Source organism: Dasypus novemcinctus, chromosome 6, assembly GCF_030445035.2.
Source record: "Dasypus novemcinctus isolate mDasNov1 chromosome 6, mDasNov1.1.hap2, whole genome shotgun sequence".
In the NCBI taxonomy this organism is placed as follows: domain Eukaryota; kingdom Metazoa; phylum Chordata; class Mammalia; order Cingulata; family Dasypodidae; genus Dasypus; species Dasypus novemcinctus.
The window spans coordinates 76,930,454-76,953,232 of NC_080678.1; the positions used below are offsets into that span (position 1 = coordinate 76,930,454).

General features: G+C 33.6%; 1 protein-coding gene across 5 annotated transcripts in view; it reads right to left on the reverse strand.

Moving 5' to 3' along the window:
• Nucleotides 1–22,779, reverse strand: part of HERC4 (HECT and RLD domain containing E3 ubiquitin protein ligase 4) — a 137,842-nt gene that overhangs the window by 91,839 nt on the left and 23,224 nt on the right. For 3 of the 5 annotated variants that reach the window (XM_058298914.2, XM_058298917.2, XM_058298919.2), the window contains 4 exons: nt 18,523–18,682; nt 13,161–13,237; nt 4,579–4,800; nt 3,161–3,252 (listed from right to left, as the gene is read on the reverse strand). In XM_058298914.2, coding sequence (XP_058154897.1) covers nt 3,161–3,252; nt 4,579–4,800; nt 13,161–13,237; nt 18,523–18,682 — 551 coding nt within the window. The remainder of the gene's footprint in view (nt 1–3,160; nt 3,253–4,578; nt 4,801–13,160; nt 13,238–18,522; nt 18,683–22,779) is intronic. The other 2 variants (XM_071215827.1, XM_071215828.1) reach the window with 1 other exon arrangement.

The following is a 22,779-nucleotide window of genomic DNA, read 5'->3' on the forward strand; positions in this document are numbered from 1 at the left end:
TCCATCTTTGGGCTATTTCCCACTAGGGATACACAGTATAATACAGTATTTTTAATTTACCTAAAATCACTGTTCTTTTAGTTGAGCCAATAACTTGTTTTTGTTAGGCTCGTTTATTTGTTTTAATTCTCAAGGACTACTTTAAATATATACCTATATGTGTATGTATATATTATTTTGCTTTTTAATTATGTGCAACAGTTAGTAGATTCCAAAATCAAATTTGTATTTATTCTTGCATTTTAAAAACATAAAAATAACATGTAATATGTTTATATTTTATCCCTTTCTTACACAAAAGACATCTGTTTTGGACTTTGCTCTTTTTACTTAATATATTCTGGAGATCATTCCACAGTGTTATATAGCGATCTACCTCAATTCATTTTATAGTCCATGGTACTATGAACGGATATTCCATACTTTATTCACTTAGGCTATGGACATCGGGATTTCTTCTGGTCTTTTACTATTAAAATAATACCACAGAGGGAAGCAGCTGTGGATCAATCAGTTGGGCTCCCGTCTACAATATAGGAGGCCCTGGGTTCACTTTTCAGGGCCTCCTTGTGAAGGCAAGCTCGCCCACATGCCACAGAGTGACACCCAGACTGCAAGCACCGCCAAGTGCTGCCCAGCCCACAAGCGCCACAGAGAGCCAACTCAGCAAGGTTATGCAAAAAAAGGGAGACGAGTAAAAACACAGAAGAGCATGCAGCGAATGGACACAGAGAGCAGACAACAAGCAAGCCACAAGGGGGAAGGAATAAAAAAATAATAATAATACCACAGAAAAATGGCCTTGTGTATACATAATTTTCTATCACTGGGACAGATTCTTAGAGGTGGAGTTTTCAAATCAAAAGGTTATGTGTAGGGAAACGGACTTGGCCCAGTGGTTAGGGCGTCCATCTACCACATGGGAGGTCCACGGTTCAAACCCTGGGCCTCCCTGACCGGTGTGGAGCTGGCCCATTCCCAGTGCTGATGCAAGCAAGAAGTACCGTGCCACGCAGGGGTGTCCCCCATGTAGGGGAGCCCCACGCACAAGGAGTGTGCCCCATAAGGAGAGCCACCCAGAGTGAAAGAAAGTGCAGCCTGCCTAAGAATGGTGCCACCCACACGGAGAGCTGACATAACAAGATGACGCAACAAAAAGAGACACAGATTCCGTGCCGCTGACAACAACAGAAGTGGACAAAGAAACAAGACGCAGCAAATAGATACAGAGAACAGACTACCTGGGTGGGGTCGGGAGGGGAGAGAAATAAATAGATAAATAGATAGACAGATAGATAGATAGATAGATAGGTAGATAGGTAGATAGGTAGATAGGTAGATAGATGGATCTTTTAAAAAAGGTACATGTATATGTTTTTTGCATACAGAGTATATGTAAATGAACTTGAAATGATTTGCCATCTTTATGATATTGTCCTTATATTCATTAACATGGCACACCTTTTCAGTTATTCAAGTCTAATTTTAAATCTTTCTTAATGTAACATAACGTAATTTTTTAAATGTAGATTTTGCACAAATAAACTACTTCTTAAAGAAATCAATTTCCTCTCAAGGAACACAAAAGCAAGATATACAGACATGGCATTACAGTCTAACTTAAATGAAGAGAAAATAAAATATTTTTAATTTTGGAACATTTAAAACTACCCAATTTCATTAAAACATAACATAGTCCAAAAATTCCAGGGAACAAATAACGCCAGCTACTGACTTCTGAGAAAGCAGCACAAAAGATAAATAGAATTAGCTTGAATAAATAAATGAAAATCCATCATGAGAAAATGGCAATTTGAAAGACTAAATTTGAAGTGTCAACATTTGTCAGACTTTCTACCATAAAATTAGTCATGAGAAATGAAACCATATCAAATACTTTTACTATTATTTCATTACAGCCTTATTTATTCCAAATGCCAATGACATAAGAGATGACTAAACTTTGTAATTGCCAACATGATTTAACAAGACTTTAATGTCTTCATCTGTAATTTGAATGATAAAATCAATAAAATGCGATAATAAAATTGGCAGATGGAATAAAACTTCCTTACTATAAAAGGCAAGTAGGGAAGCAGCTGAGGCTCAAGCAGTTGAGCTCCCGTTTACCACATGGAGGACTGGGGTTTGATCAGGACCTCCTGGTAAAAAAAAAAAAGAAAAAGAGAAAAAAGGTGTCCCAGACCTGCACGGTGTGGAGGCGCACAGGCCCCCAAGCGCAAAGTAACAGACCAAAAAGACAGTGATGCAACCAGATAGGGATAAAAAAAAAAAAAGGCAAGTAATATAAAATATTTGAAAATTAGCTTTTGTAAATTGGTTTTTATGACATGCTTTAAGTACCTTGAGAATGTTATATCTGATAATGACCAAGACTACATCTTGTCATCCTAAAATTTCCAGTGTGGGAGTAAAAGAGAGCAGAATTTTGAAGTCTGCAAGTTAATTTCTTCTCACCACTTCCACTATCCAGGACAAAAAAAAAAGAACAACACTGATTTCTAATTTGGCCAATGACAATCCTGTCAGTTCCTTTACATTAGCAAAACTATAGTAATACTCCTAATATTTTTATTTTCATTTAACTCTGCTCTCTACAGAACTAAGCAGTACTGACAATGAATTAGCACAAACCTAAGTAAATAGAAGGTCGGGAGTTAAAGCAATTGACAAGATGGAAGAAAGTTCATTGTAATTGCTTGTACAATAACTTGGCCTATGGTAATAGAGGAACACAGTTTCCCCTATTCCTTGTTATAAAATACTTATAAAAGACAAAGGAAACTGAAATTAGGCAGAACTGTATAGTATAACTAAGACTGATACTCATAACACAGCAAGCCTGATGAACTATTAATAAAAAGGAAGCATTTTATTCAAAATTTTATTTAAGCAAGTACTTTTATGAAGCTGAGAAACAATATATTATTACATGTAATTATATATCACAATCACATTTTACACCATAAAGTTGAAAATTGAGTTAAATGACTTTTGAGAATAGTCTGTCTTTTTATCAAAATAAATTGTTTTTGAGGCATCAATAACACTCAAGTTTTAATATAAATACCATGAAAATGTTATTCATTATGAAACAACTACTATGAGAAATAATAAAGAAGTTTTAGAAGTACAATACCTTGGTAAGAGCAGCAGTATGATCTTCTCCACAACAAATATAAACTACTTTCTGAGATCTTAGGGACTTTAGCAAATTAGGAACATACCTATCTGAAAATTCCAACAAGAGACATTAACAGTATTTTTAAAAATTAAAACTCTTCTAAAATATGTTTCTGCTACAGCCTCCCAAGCTTAGTAGACAAGGATGACTAAATAATTTTAACTATGATTCAATGACTTTATAGTACAAGCCTACTAAGTTAAGTTCCCAGGCTTGCCTATTTATGTTACTGTGAAAAAGGAGGGATTTAAAAAGAGTAATTTAGTGTCAAAACTTCCTATATGCCAATCTGCACACTTTGCAATCAAGGAATTTATTTAACTGCTTCTAGTTTTCCATATATACACATCATTTCTTTATATTCTTTATATTCAATTCATGATAATTATACTCCTATCATCTTACTCAGGCATGAAAATTATACTGTTTTGTAGCATAAAAGACATGATGTACTAATCTGACTTTTTTTTTATGCAGAGCAAAATAATCTTTAATTCTCATTGAAAGTATTTTTTGCTTATTACTATCAATTGTTACTAGATCAACAACTCATTTTTGTCCATCTCACAGCCATTACAATTATATTGAACTTTATAAAATCAGTTTAAAGGTGATAATTTGTTTCAAGGAATCGTAATTTTTGAAAATCCAAAATGTTTATTTTCAAAACTTTAACATCAGTGTTAAAAGTGAAGCCCAGGGAGCAGGTGTGGCTCAAGCAGTTGCACTCCTGCCTCCCACGAGAGGTCCCAGGTTTGGTTCCTCATGAAAAAACAAAACCCAACAACAAGCAAAACAGAAGAGAAAACCAACTGAGGGAGCCTATGGGGCTCAGCGGTTGAACGCTGGCTTCCCACATACGAGGTCCTGGGTTTACTCCCCAGGACCGGGTACATTATTAAAAAAAAAAAAAAAAAAAAGGTGAAGCCCAAAGATTAGTTTAATGACTCAGATCATTTAACTAATTTTCTTTAAAAATTTTTTCAGATAAGTTAATTCTTCATGTTACTTTCCCAGAATAAATTTTATAGATTTTTTTCCACTGATGGTGGCCAAAAATGGAATAACTGTTTACCAATATGAAGTGATGTTCTTCCATATTTTAATCAAATTTTAAAACAAAGGTTTTGAACAGATAACTTTCTGTAGTTTACTTCATGAAAAGAGTTTTTGTTTGTTGATTTGTTTTTGCCTTGCCACCCTCCCTTCCCAAATACTATTATCAAATAGAATTTAAAAAATAACATCTTTTACCTCCTTCCCTACCAAGAAAGATTTGAGTACATTTCTCTCTGCCACTAAGAATCACTGATGCACCTCAAAAGATCATCTCTTTCAAAAAGCACATTTAATTATAAATAATTAGTACCTACCATTTTCATCATTAAGACCTAGTTGACCAAATTTGTTGCGTCCCCATCCAAAGATAGCTCCAGAAAGAGTAAGTACAAAACTGTGGGCTCCTCCTGCTGCAACTTGCATGAAAGGGATTCCAAGCAAAGACTTAATCAACTGTGGTGAAGCCTGCTTTTTACAGTCAAGACCTAAACCCAATTGGCCATATTTATTCTGTCCCCAACAGAAGACTTCACTTGCTGTAAAACAAAAATCACAAAAATAACTATTTTTCTCACACACACAAAAAATGTCATTTTAAGTTTAACAATTATTTTGGGACAGTCTTCCTTCCATCAAATGGAAGCACATACTCCTCTTTTTTGTAATTATTTCTTATATGGAAACACAATACTCCCTCCTTAGAACATTCTGTATTAGTGTGCCCTTTAAGTTTAAGTTTGACTACCTATACTGACCAATAAGTAATTCATATAATTGGAGTAATCTCATTTCCTTACATTCCTCAAGAAAGCACAGTCTTTTTCTAATATTCGAACCTTACTTTTATTCTGTATTTTCTCCCAAAAGGCACTCATCCAGGCTCAAGGTGTTATCAACTATACAGCAATAACAACCAAACTTTCCTAGCTCAGACATCTCTTCTGAGCAATAAACCCATGTATCCATCTACATTTGAATATTTCAAAGGTACTTCAAAAACTCAGGGTGGCCCAACTGAATTCATGACCTCTATCTCCATTACTGGACCTCTTCCCAGTATTCACCATCTCAGTAAATGACATCATAATCATCAATTCAGCAGCACGTGTTGTAAACCTAGGAAGTCATCCTTATACTCCTTTCCTCTCTTACCTCACACAAATGCTAAAGAAAAATATAACAACTAGATCTATCACTTACCATCTAACCTGGTTCCTGTAATAGTTCTCCCTGCCGTCACTTTTGTCCTTCCACAACCATCTTATTTTATCTTTATTAAACTAATAACTAACATCCCAATTTTTTTAATTTTTAAAAATTCACACTACAAAATAGTACACACTTTAAAAAGTAAACTTCTCTCCAAAATTAGATGTGATCCTGCTCCCAAGAGACAATCACTCATCAGTTACTTCTAGAAATGTTCTATGCACATTCAAGCAGACATCTGTATATATGCAGAGAAATGTTATTTTTTTTAAATTCAGATTCAGTAATGTTAATCAACTGCAAAAAAACATTTCAGTGCCTGCACATTACATCTGGGATAAACACTATTAACTAGGCCTACAATGTCCTAGATAATCTACATATGTTTTCAATCACATTTCATACCAGTCTCCTACCTCCCTCAGTATGCTCTAAGCCACACTCATTTTCCTTTACATTCCCCAATACAACTTTTTTCCACTTGCTGTTGCCTCTATTCAAATCTTCCCTTCTTTTTCATCTAGTTCATTTCTACTCTTTCTACGAGAAGCCTTCTTTGATCTCCAAGATTAAGTCCAGACCTGTCACATGTTCTAAAAATATATTAAATATTTCTTTACAGCCCTTTTCATAGTATGTAACTCGTAGTTACTTCTGTAACTGTACCATGAGGGCTAGTAGATTTTTTGCCACTGTATACCCAGTTCATAATAAAGTATGCCTAATTCATACTAAGTGCTCAAAAAATATATTCATAAAGCATGAAGCTGCAAAAGCCAAAAAATACCTATAGGTCAATATGGAAAATTGCAATCAATCAGTAAAACCTTTGGGTTTAAAATTATCTTGGCTGTAACTACCAAAACACTAAAACAGGAGTTCTCAAAGCAACAACAAAGAATACACACAGAAATGACTGTGGGAAAATGGTGAAGTATGAAGCTCAAGGAATCAGTTCCTCTAACAAAACATCTATTAAACTGGCAGAAACTACATGAATTAACTATTTTGGAACTCTAGAGTCTAGTGGAAAACTTTGCAACATCCAGGGAAAACCTGGGCAAAGAGGCTGCCAAGTTGCAGTTAATATTCATAAATTCCTCCCTCCATGTAACCACTACCAACTCCCATCCACCAAATGCAAGGCAGGCAACAGTGGTGACTGCAGCCCAGGTTCCTGGTACAGCTTGATGGTGCCAGGATGAACTATAAGGTCCTAGTCCTTCAAAATCTGGGGAGAAGTGTAATCACTGATCTCTGTTTTCAATCTGCGTTTCAAAATTCTGCTACTTCAAAATTTTGGGGAGCCAGCTCTGAGGGTGACCATTGTTCCAACACCCCTTTCCCCAAGAAAAAGGCAAAGAAGAATCCTAAATAGGCGGCACCTCTTTTTAAATTTCTTTTTCTTCTTTTCTCTTTTAATTCTCCCTTTAGGAGCAAGAATAGTTTGCAAATATCGTAAATTGATAGCTCCAGCCCTCAACAAGGAAAAAAAAACCTACTAAGCTCAGAGGAGTAGAAAAATTAGATTTCTAGAGTTAAAACAACAAATACTCAGAATGCCCAGTACCCAACAAAAAAAATTACAAAACACACAAAGAAACAGTGTGGTGGTTTGAGTCTTTTGTGAACCCCAGAAAATTACATCTTAAATTGGTCCATTCCTGTGGACCTTTGATTAGTTAAGGGCCATTTGATTAGATTACTCCAGTAGGTTATAGCTCACAGTGGATCTTAATCCTCTACTGGAATCCTTTTTAAACTGGCAGAGCTACAGACACAGAAAAAAAGTTCGAGAAGCCAAGAGAGAAATCCCTGGGAACAGAATACAGAAGCTGAGAGGAAACCACTAAAGCCAGAAGCTGAAAGGAACAAGGCCTGGAGGAGAGGGGAGAGTTGAGCAGATGCCACCATGTGCCTGATCTCCCACAGCTGCACCTCAGAGAGAAAGCATCTCCTGATGAATGCCTTGATATGGACACTTTCATGGCCTCAGAACTGTAAGCTTTTAAGTTAATAAATCCTCATTATAAAAGCTAACCCATTTCTGGTATGCTGTCTTGGCAGCCTTAAGCAAACTAAAACAGTAAAGGATGACCAAATCACAGGAAAAAAATTGTTCCAGAAACCACCCTCGAGGAAGTTTTACATTGGAACTATTAGTCAAAGACTTTAAATCAACTGTCTTAAATATGTTCAGTGAGCTAAAGGAATCCACATACACAGATCTAAAGAAAATTAGAAAAATGCTGTATAGACAAAAGAGATTACAAAAATGAACCAAGTAGGGAAGTGGCTGTGGTTCAAGCGATTACTCTCTTGTCTATCACATGGGAGGTCCCAGGTTCAGCTCCCGCTGCCTCCTAAATAAGATGAGCAAGAAAGCAAGCTGACGCCAATGGGCTGACGCAGCAAGCTGATGTAACAAGATGATGCAAAAAGAGACACAAAGAGGAAAACATAATGAGGAAAACAAAGCAGGGGGCAGTGGTAGCTCAAGCAATTAGGCACCTCCCTCCCACATGGGAGGTCCTGGGTTCCCAATGCCTCCTAAAAAAAAAAAAAAAAAGGAAAACAAGGACACAACTAACAGACACAGCAAGTGCAAACAACAAGAGAGTAGGGAGAAATTTTTTTTTAAATCTAAAAATGAACCAAATAGAAATTTTGGAATTCAAAAGCAGATGAAAGGATCAGTGAACTTGAAAACAATGAAATTATCCAATGTGAGCAGAAGGAAAAAAAGAAGAAAAATTAAAGAGAGCCTGAAGGACCTGAGGGACATCATTAAGCATACCAACATCACTGGAGTACCAGAAGGATGGGAGGAAAGGGCAGAAAAAGAATTTGAAGAAATAATGACCAAAAACTTCCTAAATCTGCTGAAAGACAAATACACAAATCCAGGAACTCCAACAAATTCCAAGCAGGAGAGACTCTAAGATATGTACACTAAGACACATTACAACAAAATTATCTTTGAGTTATCTTTGAGGTATCAAAATTCAAAGATACAACTTAATGCACATGTTTATAACACACCACAGAACAACAGTAGAATATGCATTCTTCTCAAGTGCACAAGGATCATTTTCCAGGATAGACCATTTGTTAGGCCACAAATCAAATCTTGATAAGTTACATAAATCAAAGTATCTTTTCGGATCAAAATGGAATAAAGCTAGAAATCAGTAACAGAAGGAAAACTGGAAAATTAGAAATACATGGAAATCAAACAACACACTATTAAACAACCAATGAGTCAAAGAAGAAATCACAGGGGAAATTAGGAAATATCTTGAGCCAAACAAAAACAAAAACACATAGCAAAAACTTATGGGGTGCAGCAAAGGTAGTGCTCAGATTGAAATTTATAGAATTAAATGCCTATGTTAAAAAAGATCACAAATCAGTAACTGAACATCATACCTAAAGAAACCAGAAAAAGAGCACAGTACACGCAAAGTGAGAAGGAAGGAAACAGTAAAGACCAGATCAAAGAACAATGAAATTGAAAACAGAAAAACAAGAATCAACAAAATGAAAGGTCGTTTTTTTTAATGATCAATAAAATCAACAGACCTTTAGCCAGACTGACAAAGCAAAAGAGAGGGAGGATAAAAATAACTAAAATTTAAAAGTAGGGACATTACTACTGATCTTACAGAAATAAAAAGGATTATAAGAGAATATTATGAACAATTATAGACCAAGTTAGCAAAGCTTGATGAAACAGACAAATTCCTGGAAGCATACAAATTTCCTAATCTGACACAAGGAGAAATAGAAAATCTCATCAGGTATATAACAAAAAATGTCCAGGGCCAGATGACTACCCTGGTGGATTCTATCAAACATTTAAAGAATATTCAACAAAAATCCTTCTCAAACTCTTCTAAAAAATATAAGAACACTACCTAACTCATTCTATTAAGGCCAGCATTACCCTGATACCAAAGCCAAATAAAGACAGCACGAGAAAATAAAACTACAGACCAATATCTCTTATGAATATAGATGCAAAAATCTTCGAAGTACTGGCAAACTGAAAGTACATTAATTCAACAGTATATTAAAAGGATTACACACAATAACCAAGTGAGATTTATCCCAAGATGGCAAGGATGTTCAACATAAGAAAAGCAATCAACATAACACACCAAAGGAATAAACCACATGATCATCTCAATTGACACAAAAATGGTATTTGACAAAAATCCATCATCCTTTCATTACAAAAAGGAAATTTGCCAACATGATAAACAGATTTAAAAAAAACAAAACACAGCTAATATACTAATGATGAAAGACTGAAAGAATGTTTTCCCCTTAGTTGAGGAACAAGACAAGGATACCCACCTTTCTCCACTGTTCTCTAACTTTGTACTGAAAGCTGCAGCCACAGCAATCCAGCAAGAAAAAGAAGTAAAGCACACCCAAATGAGAAAGAAAGAAGTAAAACTATCCCACTAACAGATGACATGATCCTATATATGGAAAATGTCAAGAATCTACAAGAAAGCTACCAGAACTAATAAACGAAATCAGCTAACTTGCAGGATACAAGACAAATGCGCAGAAGTCAGCCGGGTTTCTAATACCAGTAATAAACAACTTGAAAAGGAAATAAGGAAACTATTCCATTTACAATAACATCTAAAAGAATAAGATTAAATTTAACAAAGAAGATAAATATACTTGTACACTGAAAATGACAAAACACTTCTGAAAGAAATTAAAGAATACCTAAATAAATGGAAAGTCCTCTCTAGTTCATGCATTGGAAGACTTAATAGTAAGATGTCAATATTACATAAAGCAATCTACAAATTCAATGTAATCCTTATAAAAATTCCAGCAACCGTTTTTGCAGATATGTAAAAGCTGATCCTCAAATTGCAAGGGACTCCAAGACCAAAACAATCTTGTAAAAGATGAAGAAAGTTGATGGACTCTCACTTTCTGCTTCAAAACTTACTACAAAGCTTCAGTAATTAAAACAATGTGGTACTGGAATATGGAGAGAGATAGAGACCAATGGAATAAAACGAAGTCCAGAGATAAATCTACACATTTACGGCCAGTGGAGGGTGCCAAGTGCATTCAATGGAGAAAGAAGAGTCTCTTCAAAATAGTGCTGGGAAATTGGAAATCAATTCCCATTCATTCATTGAATGAATAAAACTAATTCAAAATGGGACAAATAACATAAATATTAGACTAATACTATGAAGTTCTTAAAGAAGGGAAATATCTTAAGGACCTTGTAGTAGGCAATAGACTTTTAGATTTTATGCCAAAAGCACAAGCAACAAAAGGAAAAAAAAAGTAAAACGGACTTAATCAAAATTAAAAACTCCTGTCCAAAGGACACTATAAAAAAAGTGGGGGGGGGGAAAAAAACAGGAGAAAATATTTGGAAACAATATATGATGAAAGGTTAATATCCAGAATATATAAAGAGCTCCTATAACTCAACAACAAAAAGACAAACAACCCAATTTTTCAAAACATGTCAAGGATTTCAACAGATGTTTCTTCAAAGAAGATATACAAATGGCCAATAAGCCATTAAACTAAACATCATTAGCCATTAGAAGTAGAAATTAAAACTATAAGGAGATACCACTTCACATCCCCTAGGATGGTTATTATTAAAAAACAGAAAATAAGTATTGCAAAGATGAAAGAAATAGGAGCTTAATACATTGTTTGTGGGAATGTAAAATGGTACAGCCACTGTGGAAAACAGTTTGGCAGTTCGTCAGAAAATTAAATACAGAATTACCATATGACCTGATAATTCCACTCTTGGATATATCCCAAAATAAGTGAAAGCACAAACTCATATTTGTACACCAATGTTCATCACAGCATTATTCATAATAGTCAGAAGGAGGAAGCAACCCAGGTGTCCATCAACATATGAATGGATGAACAAAATGTGATATATGCATACAATGAACTATTACTCAACTATAAAAAGAAATAAAGTGCTAGTACATACTACAACATGGACAAACTTATGGAAGACACCATGTTGCATGAAATAAGCTGACACAAAAAGACAAATATTGTATCATTTCTCTTATATTAAATACTCAGAATAAGCAAATTCAGAGACAGAAAGCAGAATAGTGATTACCAGGGGTGGAGAGAAAGGGGAATGGGGAGTTACTACTTAATAGGCATGAGTTTCAGATGGGAATGAAGAGTCCAGAAATAGACGGTGGTGAAAGTTACAATACTGTTGATGTACTTTAATGTCACAGAATTGTCTACTTAAAAATTTTTAAAAATGATTTTTATATTACGCCTATTTTATCACACTTAAAAAATAAATAATTTTTTAAAAGAATACAGAGATGCTAGGTTGTTCACTGCTAATAAAAAGTCCAGGAAAGCAGGTGAAGCTCAGTGGCTTTAGCACCCGCTTCCCATGTACGAGGTCCTGAGTTTAATCCCTAATACCTCCTTTAAAAAAAAAAAAAAAGTCCAAATTCCTTAATATGGCATTTAAGACCCTTTGTAATGGATTTCTACTTTTTCTTCAGTCTCAACTTAGTTTATCTTCTGCACTTCACAAAATCCACCTAAAACTACTACATACCAATACTCAAACACACCAAACGTTTCCTGTCTGCCTTTTAGTAGTACTACATTTCTCCTTAGCTAGTCTCAGCATTTCTTCACTTCTGAATCTAATAACTGCTATTCACCTTGCAAGACCTGCATCAAAAACCAATCTCCTTCTTATAACCAATTCTTTCCACTGGAACTAATTATACCTTTTTCTTTATTCCCACAGCATTTTACTTTTATCTTGACCAAAGCAGCATGTATATTCTTCTGCCTCAAACCACAGTTAATTATTTGGATAACTGCCTCTTCCACAAGATTGTTTTCTCCCTAAAAACAGTTTAAGTTGTCTATATTTCCCCACTGCTCTTGCCTACCTTTTATTCATAGTAAACCTAGCTAAATGTTTACTGAATTAAAAAATAGTAATAGAGCCACTGGAACTTATTTTTTTAATGATAAAAAACAAATGTATGGTAGGTCATTTACTAATCCATGTTTCCACCTTAGCTGGCATATCAAGAAGTCAAATCAATAAGAGAGAAAAACAAAGCCAATAGGTTCCTTAGACGTCTATTTTCTTACTCATATGAAGTTTGAGAGGTTAAAAGAGATTGGAGAAGTACAATCTTCCCAGCTATGAGGGAATAACTTTCAGCAGACCAAACAACAATGAGATGCAAAACTCAAATTTATTGCTATATCAGTAATTAAAAATGAAATGCTTAAAATGACACCATTCACAATAACAACAAAAAATTAACCAAGAAAAAAATCTTAACAGTGCAAGACCTCTCAACATAAGACAACAAAAACATTATTAAGAAAAATTTAAATGAGAGATAAATGGAAGGACAGAGTATGTTCAAGAACTGAGACTCAATATTGTAACGGCTCTCCTCAAATTGATTTACAGAGAATGTAATCCCAATCAAAATTGCAGTTTTTTCCTTATTATGTGTGAAAACTGACAGCTAATTCTAAAATTTACATGGAAATGAAACCAAGATAATTTTGAATAAGAAAAACAAAGTTGAAGGACTTTCTGCTGACCAAAGTATTAAGTAGTAAAATTCAAAAAGGGAAAGAAAATATAAACAATGCTTACCTTTAGACAGTGCAAGTGAATGATAGTAACCACAAGCAACCTGTACTATCTGGATATCTGACAAACTTTTGATATTTCTAGAAATAAGGAGAGAGATCAAGATCAGTTAATCCCATTTCACAAATCAATCTTGAATGCATAACTCAAACTATTTATTGACCTACTTTGTGCAAGTAAAGTTTTCTACTGACCTAGCAGGTCGTGCTATTTTAATTCATACAAACTCAATTTACCAAAATTGTATGCTAAAAGCAAAGTAAACAAATCTATTTATGATCTAAATAGGAAAAAAATCAATAGGTGTGATAACACCTCAAAAAAGACAATTACTTAAGCAAAATGAATTATCTCATACCTTTATTACTTCTCAGAATACTCTTAAAATATAGATTTTTTTAACTGAAAAAAATTGTTAATCTTTAGCTGAATGTCTGAAACTTTAAAATACATTTGTAAAACAAATACTTGTCATCTAATTAGTCTAAACTGGTGTTTTGCGTGATTTTATGTTCTCTTTCAGGTTCCTTAAGTACCAATTGTAGATTCCTATCATGTTGTTCTATACATTCACAAATTATGAAACCTATTCCTTTTAGGCTGTACTTTGTACTATACCTAAAATCATTGATACTCAATTTATATTTTTACTAGGGAAAGTTAATCAATTCATGTTTATTATGATCACTGATGTGTTTTCCCGCATCTTATATTTTTTCCTTATATTCTTGTAGTTTCCTTTTCTCCCATTTCCTTAGTTCTGCTAAACTGCAATGCAATTCTAAAGGCTAATCTGTTAAAACATTACAAAAATCAAGTAATTTTACTTATGAACCATTCTAGGTTGTTTTTACAGAGTTCCCTTTCACCTAGTCATTCTACTGTTTCTCCTGAATGAATTTTTCAAGGGAAAAAAAAGGAGGGAAACCTATGTTTCTTATTTCCCTTTACCTGTTACTGCCATCTGATCTGATTCTGCCATGAGTGTCCAGAGCAAGTTCTGACCATGATTTTTTTGAACAGGAAAAAGGAGAGTTACTCTAATTTCATATTGTTGAATTAAAAGTATTTTTATTCAGTGGATTTAAATTCTTAACTACAAAACCTGAGCCTTTACTGCTACAATAAGCAGGATCCAATTGCATCTGCACCTTCAGATTTTCAAACATAAAACACCATTTTTCTACAGTTAGCAAAATAAAACACTGGCAATGCAAAAAGTGTTAGGAATAAAAAAAATACTTGAACATGTAGTGTGAAGTTACTAAACATTCAGTGTTTCCACTTATGCACACTAAGCACACCAAAAAAGACCACTGTGGTATACGATATTAAATACATATTTTTAAAAATAGCACAAACTTTCCTAAGTATCAAACTTAACTTGTGCAGGGCCAAGTGAAACATTTAAAAATACTACATTCTTTATCACCCTACACTTTCTCTTTCACAGCATTTATCACTATTAATTACTAATGCAATTATTCATTTAATGTTTGTCCCTCTGCTAAACAATAAACTCTGTAAAGGCAGAGACTGTGTGTCTTATTCACATGGAATTCCTAACAAATAGTATGCAATGCCTGCAGTGTTAAAAGATAAGTGATTTTGTAAAGCTCTGGAGCCTTTTTAATCATAAAGTTTGCCAAAAACAGCTTCTAAATTTGCACTGCAATTTACACATGGTGACACTGCACTGTTTTCTTTAGCCAAATCTATTAAGGAAATGAAGGGAAATATTCTGTCATTACTGTAAAAATTAGCTCCTTTAATCTTCATATACATTTATTAATATACTGAGGATTAGGAGGTTTTCTTTCGTTTCTTTTTTAGAGCTTCCAGGAATTAAAAAAAAAAAAAAAAAGCACTGTGAATGGTAAAACTTAATTAATCAAATTGACTTCCCATGTTCCCTTTTTCCTAAAGTAGAAAATAGTGAATTAGAATTTTGTAATTTATCAAAAATAATTCCTTTTTCAAGAGAAAGTTTTTAATGTTTAATGGTTTTCAACTTTAAAAAGGACTCAAATGCTGGTAAATGAATGGTAAAATAAGCTAGAATAAATTTCATTTAAAAATTTATATATGTATTTATACTCAATACATATATACTAAATCAAGATTCCTAAAATTAATCAAACCTATGAAAAGAAAATCAGACCTCTAGAATAAAAAGTTTATACTGTTTATGTTTCAAATAACTCCCTAAAGGTTAAAGTATATCAAAACATTTTAAAAGACTATGACATCACTGAAAATTTCATTTTAAAGAACTGAATCATTACAGTGAATTTTGAAAGCTATCCAAAATTGGTTAAGAGTTCATAAAACTTGGAAGTAAGATTTATAAGCCTCTCCCTTGGGGAGTCTGTCAAACCAAATTAACTGCTGAATATGTATATAGTTGTAGCCTATTTTTCCAATTTACTATACAATGGTAACAGGCAGAAATCAAGCACTGCCATTTGTGCTTCTGAAGAGAAAATTTGCAACTAATGTTAAACAAAAACTTCTGAAAATATTTTATATAATTAAAAATTTGAGGACTTAAGCATTAAATATTTTGCCAATAAAACACAACAATTTTATATTTCTCAGTTAAGCCACAACTTTCCCAAGAAAAAGTTTTAACACCAGCTCTTTGTTGCAATTTAAAACAAATTAGACTAACTGATCTAATCTCTACCATTCAGACGCTAACATTAGGCATTTTAAACATAAGATATGTTTAAAATTGGGTGAAATCAAGGAAAAAAATTTTATTTTTGACCATGTTGTCAATTTAGACACATTTAGTTTCTATAGTCCAGAAATTGCTGTACTCATCCTGTCATAATTTTTATTGCATAAGCCAAGAAACAGAACATTAAAAAAGAAACTACAAGTTTACTGACAATTTTTTCTCTAAGGTTTGAATGGAAAATTAAGTATTTCCACTTACATTAGTCTAAATAACAGTAAAATTAGGCTTAACTTTTTTTAAATGATAGTATAATAAATAACCTACACAAAAAGAAATAACCAGAAATACAGGTCTAAAGAGATCACTGATCATTCGTACCTGTCCCAAGTAGTAGTTACTCAAAACAAAACATTTTAAGTAAGCAAAAATTAATCATCAAACTATAGTAGAGTTCTGGTTATGACTTATTATTAATTTCACATTCTTCAATTTTAAAGTGTTTCATTTCCATACTCTTTATACACATAAAAATGGATTTTGTTAAGTGTAGTATAATGTTAGTCTTCACTTTTTTAGTAACTTTTGAAAATCTCTAAGCATTTAACTTTAGAAATTTATTTTCAAATATTTTACTTTGCTCCTGTCTTCTATGTTTTATTAACAATGTGTGTGAAATTTACAAATTGGCTGTTATCTCTAAGCACCTAGAAAAAACTTTACATCTAAAATGATTTGGTTCTGAAAATTTTAAAACAAATCACTGAAACTGCGGTGCATAACAATGTTATTTCTCCTGAAACATTAAATCATCTTTTAAAGAATGAAAATACCACTGAACACTATACATATATAGTGTGATATATATATATCACAACAAATCAGAAGCCATAAAATTTGCAAAACTAAGATGGTTGAACAGCAAAAAAGACCACACACAGTTTAAAGTTAATATAGATGTTTAGCCAATGCAAAATATAGAAGTCAAAGCCACAGGGCTCAAATAAGATTTCTTCCAGGTTCCCATCCAGGTTCATAAAGAATTCAAGTCACAAACACATAATTATTGGGCAATTTTCAATAAAGATTTCATACAATAAAATTCTTCCCTTATAATACCTATCTTTCCAATTAGTAACCATCTACATATTACTAACTGAAATCCCTTAAAACAGAAGTGAATAGCAACAAACAGTTAAGTATAAGAATTAAGAAACTGATGGAGTAAAATAAGGGAAACTTAGATACGTTTCCTGTAAATCATGGTTTTGGGAATGTTGACCCATAAGATCCAACATGTAAATCTCTTTCAATCCTAAAGACACACAAAATTTTTAAATCTTGAAAACCCTTTCTACAATAAAAATTATTAGAGGAACAAAAGCAGCAGAGGGTATGCCAAATGCGAGAGCACTGTGTTTCTATGAATACTTTATATCATCTAGCTAATAACCATTTGCTCACAAATTACAATTTTCTGAAAGAAATTAAAGTAACTAAAAAAACCTCAATTTACTTAACTGAAGAAATAAACCTTCCCTCTACTACCACCCCCATTCCCCCAAACATACATGCAACACCATCATTAAGAGACATCAAAAGAACACTGGGAATAATGTTTATTTAACTGTTATTGCAGAAAAATAAGAGGGAAGAAAATTGGAGTTTTGTGGAACTTGGTTATAAGTATAATTAGAGAAACCTACACATGATGTATCCAAATTCTCAAAGAGAATTCATTAGAATAGAAAAACGTCAAACTAAAGATGAAAATCACTTTTAATATATTAAAACAATGCAAATACTTAAAATGCATATTTTAAGTTTTTCAATAAACATATACATATGAGGGAAGATAATAAGATTAGTAAAGGAACTAGCTGTCCTTCTAGTTTAAAATTAATTTTAGAGTCCCTGTTCTGAAATATAATAGTCCCTCTGCTCCATTTTCTTATCCTAGTAGCTACATCCTATTTCTTTAAATAAACAGAACATTAGTTTTAAAAAAAACCTTAAGTGTGTAAAAAAATGCTGTCTGGAGTAAATCTAAAGTTAGTTTAAGAATACCCTAGTTTCCTGGAGAGTTCTCTTTTGTTCCTATAACTATTACGAGGAAGAGAGAAAAAAGAAGTTTAAGGAAGCAAAGAATTTCTGTAATTTAAAAAATTCAGTGTGATTTAGTAATATTACTTAAGTATCCCCCCAAAAATTGGATACTTTTCTTTAGATTTTTACTTAGAGACAGTCATGCTCTTATCACAGTTAAATTAAATTATGGTCACTGCTATAAATTCTTGTTATACCAAGCTTGTTGAACTTCCATATTCACTAAAAATAGTAACAGACTAAAATATATTTCAATAGCTAGGATAGACAGTAGAATTAGTATTTTCAATTAGCCTAACCCATTAAAATTTTTAATTATCAATTTTACAATAAAGCAGGTAATCCCATTCTTTATTATTTACAAACATAACTATAAATTCCACTGATTTTAGGAGAAAATATGGAAAAAATACTACCCAACCCAAATTAAAGGCAAAAACACCTAGTGAACTCCTGAAGAACTTGGGGAGTAGGGAGATAATAAGGTATCAACTCTTACCCGCACACAAGAAGAATGACTGAGATTAACAAATTTATTTAAAAGTTTGTTAAAGACCTCTTTTTGGTCACCTTTGTTACCTGGGTACTCTGATACATTCCTCTGATCCTAGAAGGCCAAGTTGTCCATCAGAATCAAGACCCCAAGCATACACCTGGCCCTTGTCATTTAGTGCTAACGTATGAGCTTCTCCACATGAAACAGCTACGATATTTTGGGCATCCAGGGCAACAACCTGCTCTACAGAAGTCAAAAAGAGAGAAATTACATTCTAGTTTTGAACTTTCAATTAGAATGAGGATATTAAGTCCTCAATCTGTACAAAAAAGCTAAGAAAAGCTTAAACACAGTAAATATACCCTTCACTATTTCTGAAAATTTGAATGTTTCATACATAATTTTCATTGTGGTACAGATACATAATTTATGATTATGCTAGGCGTAATCAACCTAGAACATTAAATGGCCAGATCATTTGAGGAAGTTATGGGTTGATAAAGACTATTAGAAATCGCTCTCTATTCAAAGTCATTATCAATAAATAGGAAAAGTCCAGCTGAAAAGGAATCATTTAAATAATCTACTAAATAATAATAAAATCATTATTGCCACCTATACTACCATATGGATACTACCATGTTGCAATTCTGAAATAACCTAATTCTGACAATTTCTGATAGAAAACAAATTCTTTACGGATCTCATAAATAAAGCATCTGCTAATGAGGCTGAATAAAGACTCAAAAGAGAGAATATAGCCGTAATAGATAGCTTTCACAGTTTATGGACTACCATTTTAACAAAAAGTATAAAAACTCGATATGTGGTTAAGTATATTCAAGTTTTAAACAGGAAATTAATTCAAAACATCTGCCCTTCTAAGACTGTCAGTAGCCACTGACAAACATAAGGAAAGTGAAATTGTTTCCTTAGCCTCAAAATGTACCATGGCTATGTTACTAGTACCACTACAAATTGTTTAAGATCCCATTTAAAATTACCTTTTTTTCAACCTTAACAAGAAAGGTATAATTACTGTCTTCAATATACCCAAAAGCTTCATATGTTGAAGAGTGCTTAAAACTACATCAACTAGATTTCATCAGAAAGTTCATTTTAGTTAAATTTACAAAAGATTTCAAATGTCAATAATGAAACAGACCACATAAAAGATGCTGAAATCTGTATGTATAGAGCGATTCAAATATATCTGAATTACTATCTTGCATTTTGGGGTGAGAGAGCCCTAGATAACCACTAGGAATCCATAAAACTCTTAAGATACCAAGATTAAACCATGTTTAATGACATGTTTTAAGTACTTACCTTAAAGTACTATGAGTTGGTAACTCTTGGAACTGATGACCAGTACATCAAAGTTCAATGCACTAATTTCTCACTTTTTGCATATATTTCGTGCATGTGTGTATATATACACATTTGTAAGCATTTTATAGAAATATTCAAAAATTTTAAAAACAGGATATAATAAATTCCCCCCCCCAAATTTAAAAGAACTTAGAATTGTCATCTGTTTACAGCAAAAAATTATTATAAATTCTAATTATGACTATGTAAAACATAAAAAATTCTGTCATATCTTCAATGTCTTCAGGACAATCCTCAAAGGAAAGTGCACTGGGTGAGTAAGATTGGTGAGTTCACCAATAATAAAAAGTACTAAAATTAAATGGCAATGGCTGTAAAAGCAAAGGCACTACAATCCAAGAAACAAAGAATAGTCATTCCTAACAAACACTATTATTTACTGTGTACCTCAATGTGGTGGCCACACAAGAGACAAAAACTAGCGTTCTAGCCCTCAAGGAGTGTATAATCTATAATAAAACCAGGTAAATATTAAGTACTTACATAAGTTGTAAGATAAACAGAAGGCCACAAAGGAGCATGAGAAAATTTATTTAAGCTTTGAAAAATATTAGGAAGAATTTTGGAAGACAGTAACATTTAAATCCTGAGCTGAAGAAAGGGGAAGAGATTTCATGTGCCCAAATGGAAAAATTCAAATAATTTTTTATGGCAATAACAAACCCAAAAGACGAAACAAAAAACCCACTGTAAGAAAAGTCAGAAAACTGATGAGAAAAATGGGGTTTGGGGGAAGTTAGTCATATCTCAAACAAAGGAATAACCTCTACAGTTTTTAAGGACTTACTAGAAATTTTAAAAATCAATAATTCAAGTGAAAAATGGACAAATGACTGAACTGATAGGTCACAGAAAAAGGAATAATGTAAATGGCAAGAATTAACAAAAAATTATGATTACTGATATTATACAGATGCTTTTTTTAAACTTACTTTTCCAGTATATTATAGAATAGCTGAAAGTATTCAAAACTCACTAGACTGGTTCCACCCTTGTTCACGGTTATTCCAAACTAGTCTCAGCCTTGTTAATACTTGCTACTGTAATAGTAACCACTCCACCCTCCCTTGTTTGAATCCGTAAAACCCTAAAACTCCTCAGACTCTGGGAAGACAGATTTTAGGTTGACAGGCTTTCTGATTTTCTTGCTACGCACTTAGCAATAAACTCTTTCTCTCTTTGAAACCAGGAAACTAGTCATTATGAAGTACACTGGGTAAAGAACTCACTTTTGCTCAGTAACGGTATTAAAAAATGTTCAACTTCATTGATAAGAGAAATGCAAACTCGAATTACTTTGAGAAGCCAAGAATGCGGTCATGTAGAAAATTCATCTACTTGTCTGCTTTTAATTTGTGCACTTGTCAGTTTGGGTTAAGCTTCAATAAAAAGTTTACCTTAAAGAAAAAAAACAACCCACATATCAAGATACCATTTTTCAATTAATTAAAAACCTAAAAGTCTGAAGATAGACTCAGCTGCTTCAAGACTATGTCCCCTTACAGAAGCTTTGAACAACCAGCAAGAACTGGCAGACATCTTTCTAAAAGCTTCAGAAAACAGTTAAAGGATTGCAATAACAGGGAGAGCCCAGAATCAAGAAAAAGACTGTAACTGAGAGTTAAGAATTAACAAATAATTAAGATTAGTAAATCATTATATAGATGCCTTTATATTACAAAATATGGAAAGGCTAATACCTAAAATTACCGAAGCTGATTAGAGTAGTCCCACCCGTTTATCTTGCTCTAGATTTAACCTCTACCTTGGGGATACTTATTGTGATGGTAATTTTAGATTGAAGTCACCCTAGTGTATACTGCTACTGGGATGGTAACCACTCCACCTACTTCTATTTAATATCCATATGAAAGACTTCCTGAGCTTTGTTTTGTATAGCCCTACCCCCTAAATCCTTGTGACTGACCCTGGTTTGCTGCCCCAACCCCATCCATCCTGTTCAGGCCCTTAATGTTTATTAATAAAGGAACCTGTGTTCAGTTCCATTCCAATTATTCACTGTCACTCCAAAGTTATAAAATATTAGAATTTCTACAGATAGGGGAGGCAGTTTGGGGCCACACACATCTAATAAAACTTTCTCTTGTCTTAAATCCCAGTGTTATCGGCATTGGCTTTATAGATGCTCTTCAGGAGGAAGGAATCCTCTTTTGCTTGGTATCAAGACCACTGAAAAGCAGGCACCCTGACTGGCCCCTCTTTGACCCTCACCCTGGCTCAGCAGCAAGCCAGCCTCAACTACCCAGTGCAGATCCCTGGCCCCAGTTCCAGGGGAAGCGTAATAACACACACTTACTGGGAGCATTTAAGTCCAGTATGTCCAGTGTTGGCCTGAAGGACTTGCTGTGCCAGAATTTGCTCTGCTTAGGAAAATGGTTTATCAAGCTCCACTACAGAAGGCTAAGGGGAAGGAGGCAAATGATGATGCCTGAGTCAAGGGATTACTGGCTGGAGGATGCACAGTGCAGGGCTTGGGACCATGAAGAAATGTTTTCCTAGGGAAGAGGAGGAGACTGTTCTACCTATATTTAGAATTTCTAGGGCCACATATGCAAGAAAAGAAGGATGTGCAGAAAGAAACAGGAAAGCACCTATGCTTTGATCAGGAGCTATTCTCCAAACTCACTGCATGGATAATCTGTGAAGAAGTGTACTGGCATAGGTCAAAGTGCTTTCCTTTTATCTTTTTTTGTTGTCGCTATTATTTCCTGGTATTCAGGAAAATTCATAACACTAGCTGAATACAAGCCTAAGGAATTGAAGCCTCAAAGTCTAAATTCCAGCAATAACACACTAAAATATCAAAATGTCCAAGCCTCAACACAAGATTACAACACAAACAGAAATGATGTCCCAGGCAAAGAAGTACACGAAAGCACTACAAACCATCAATGAGGAGAATCAGACTTGGGACACTCCGGATAAAG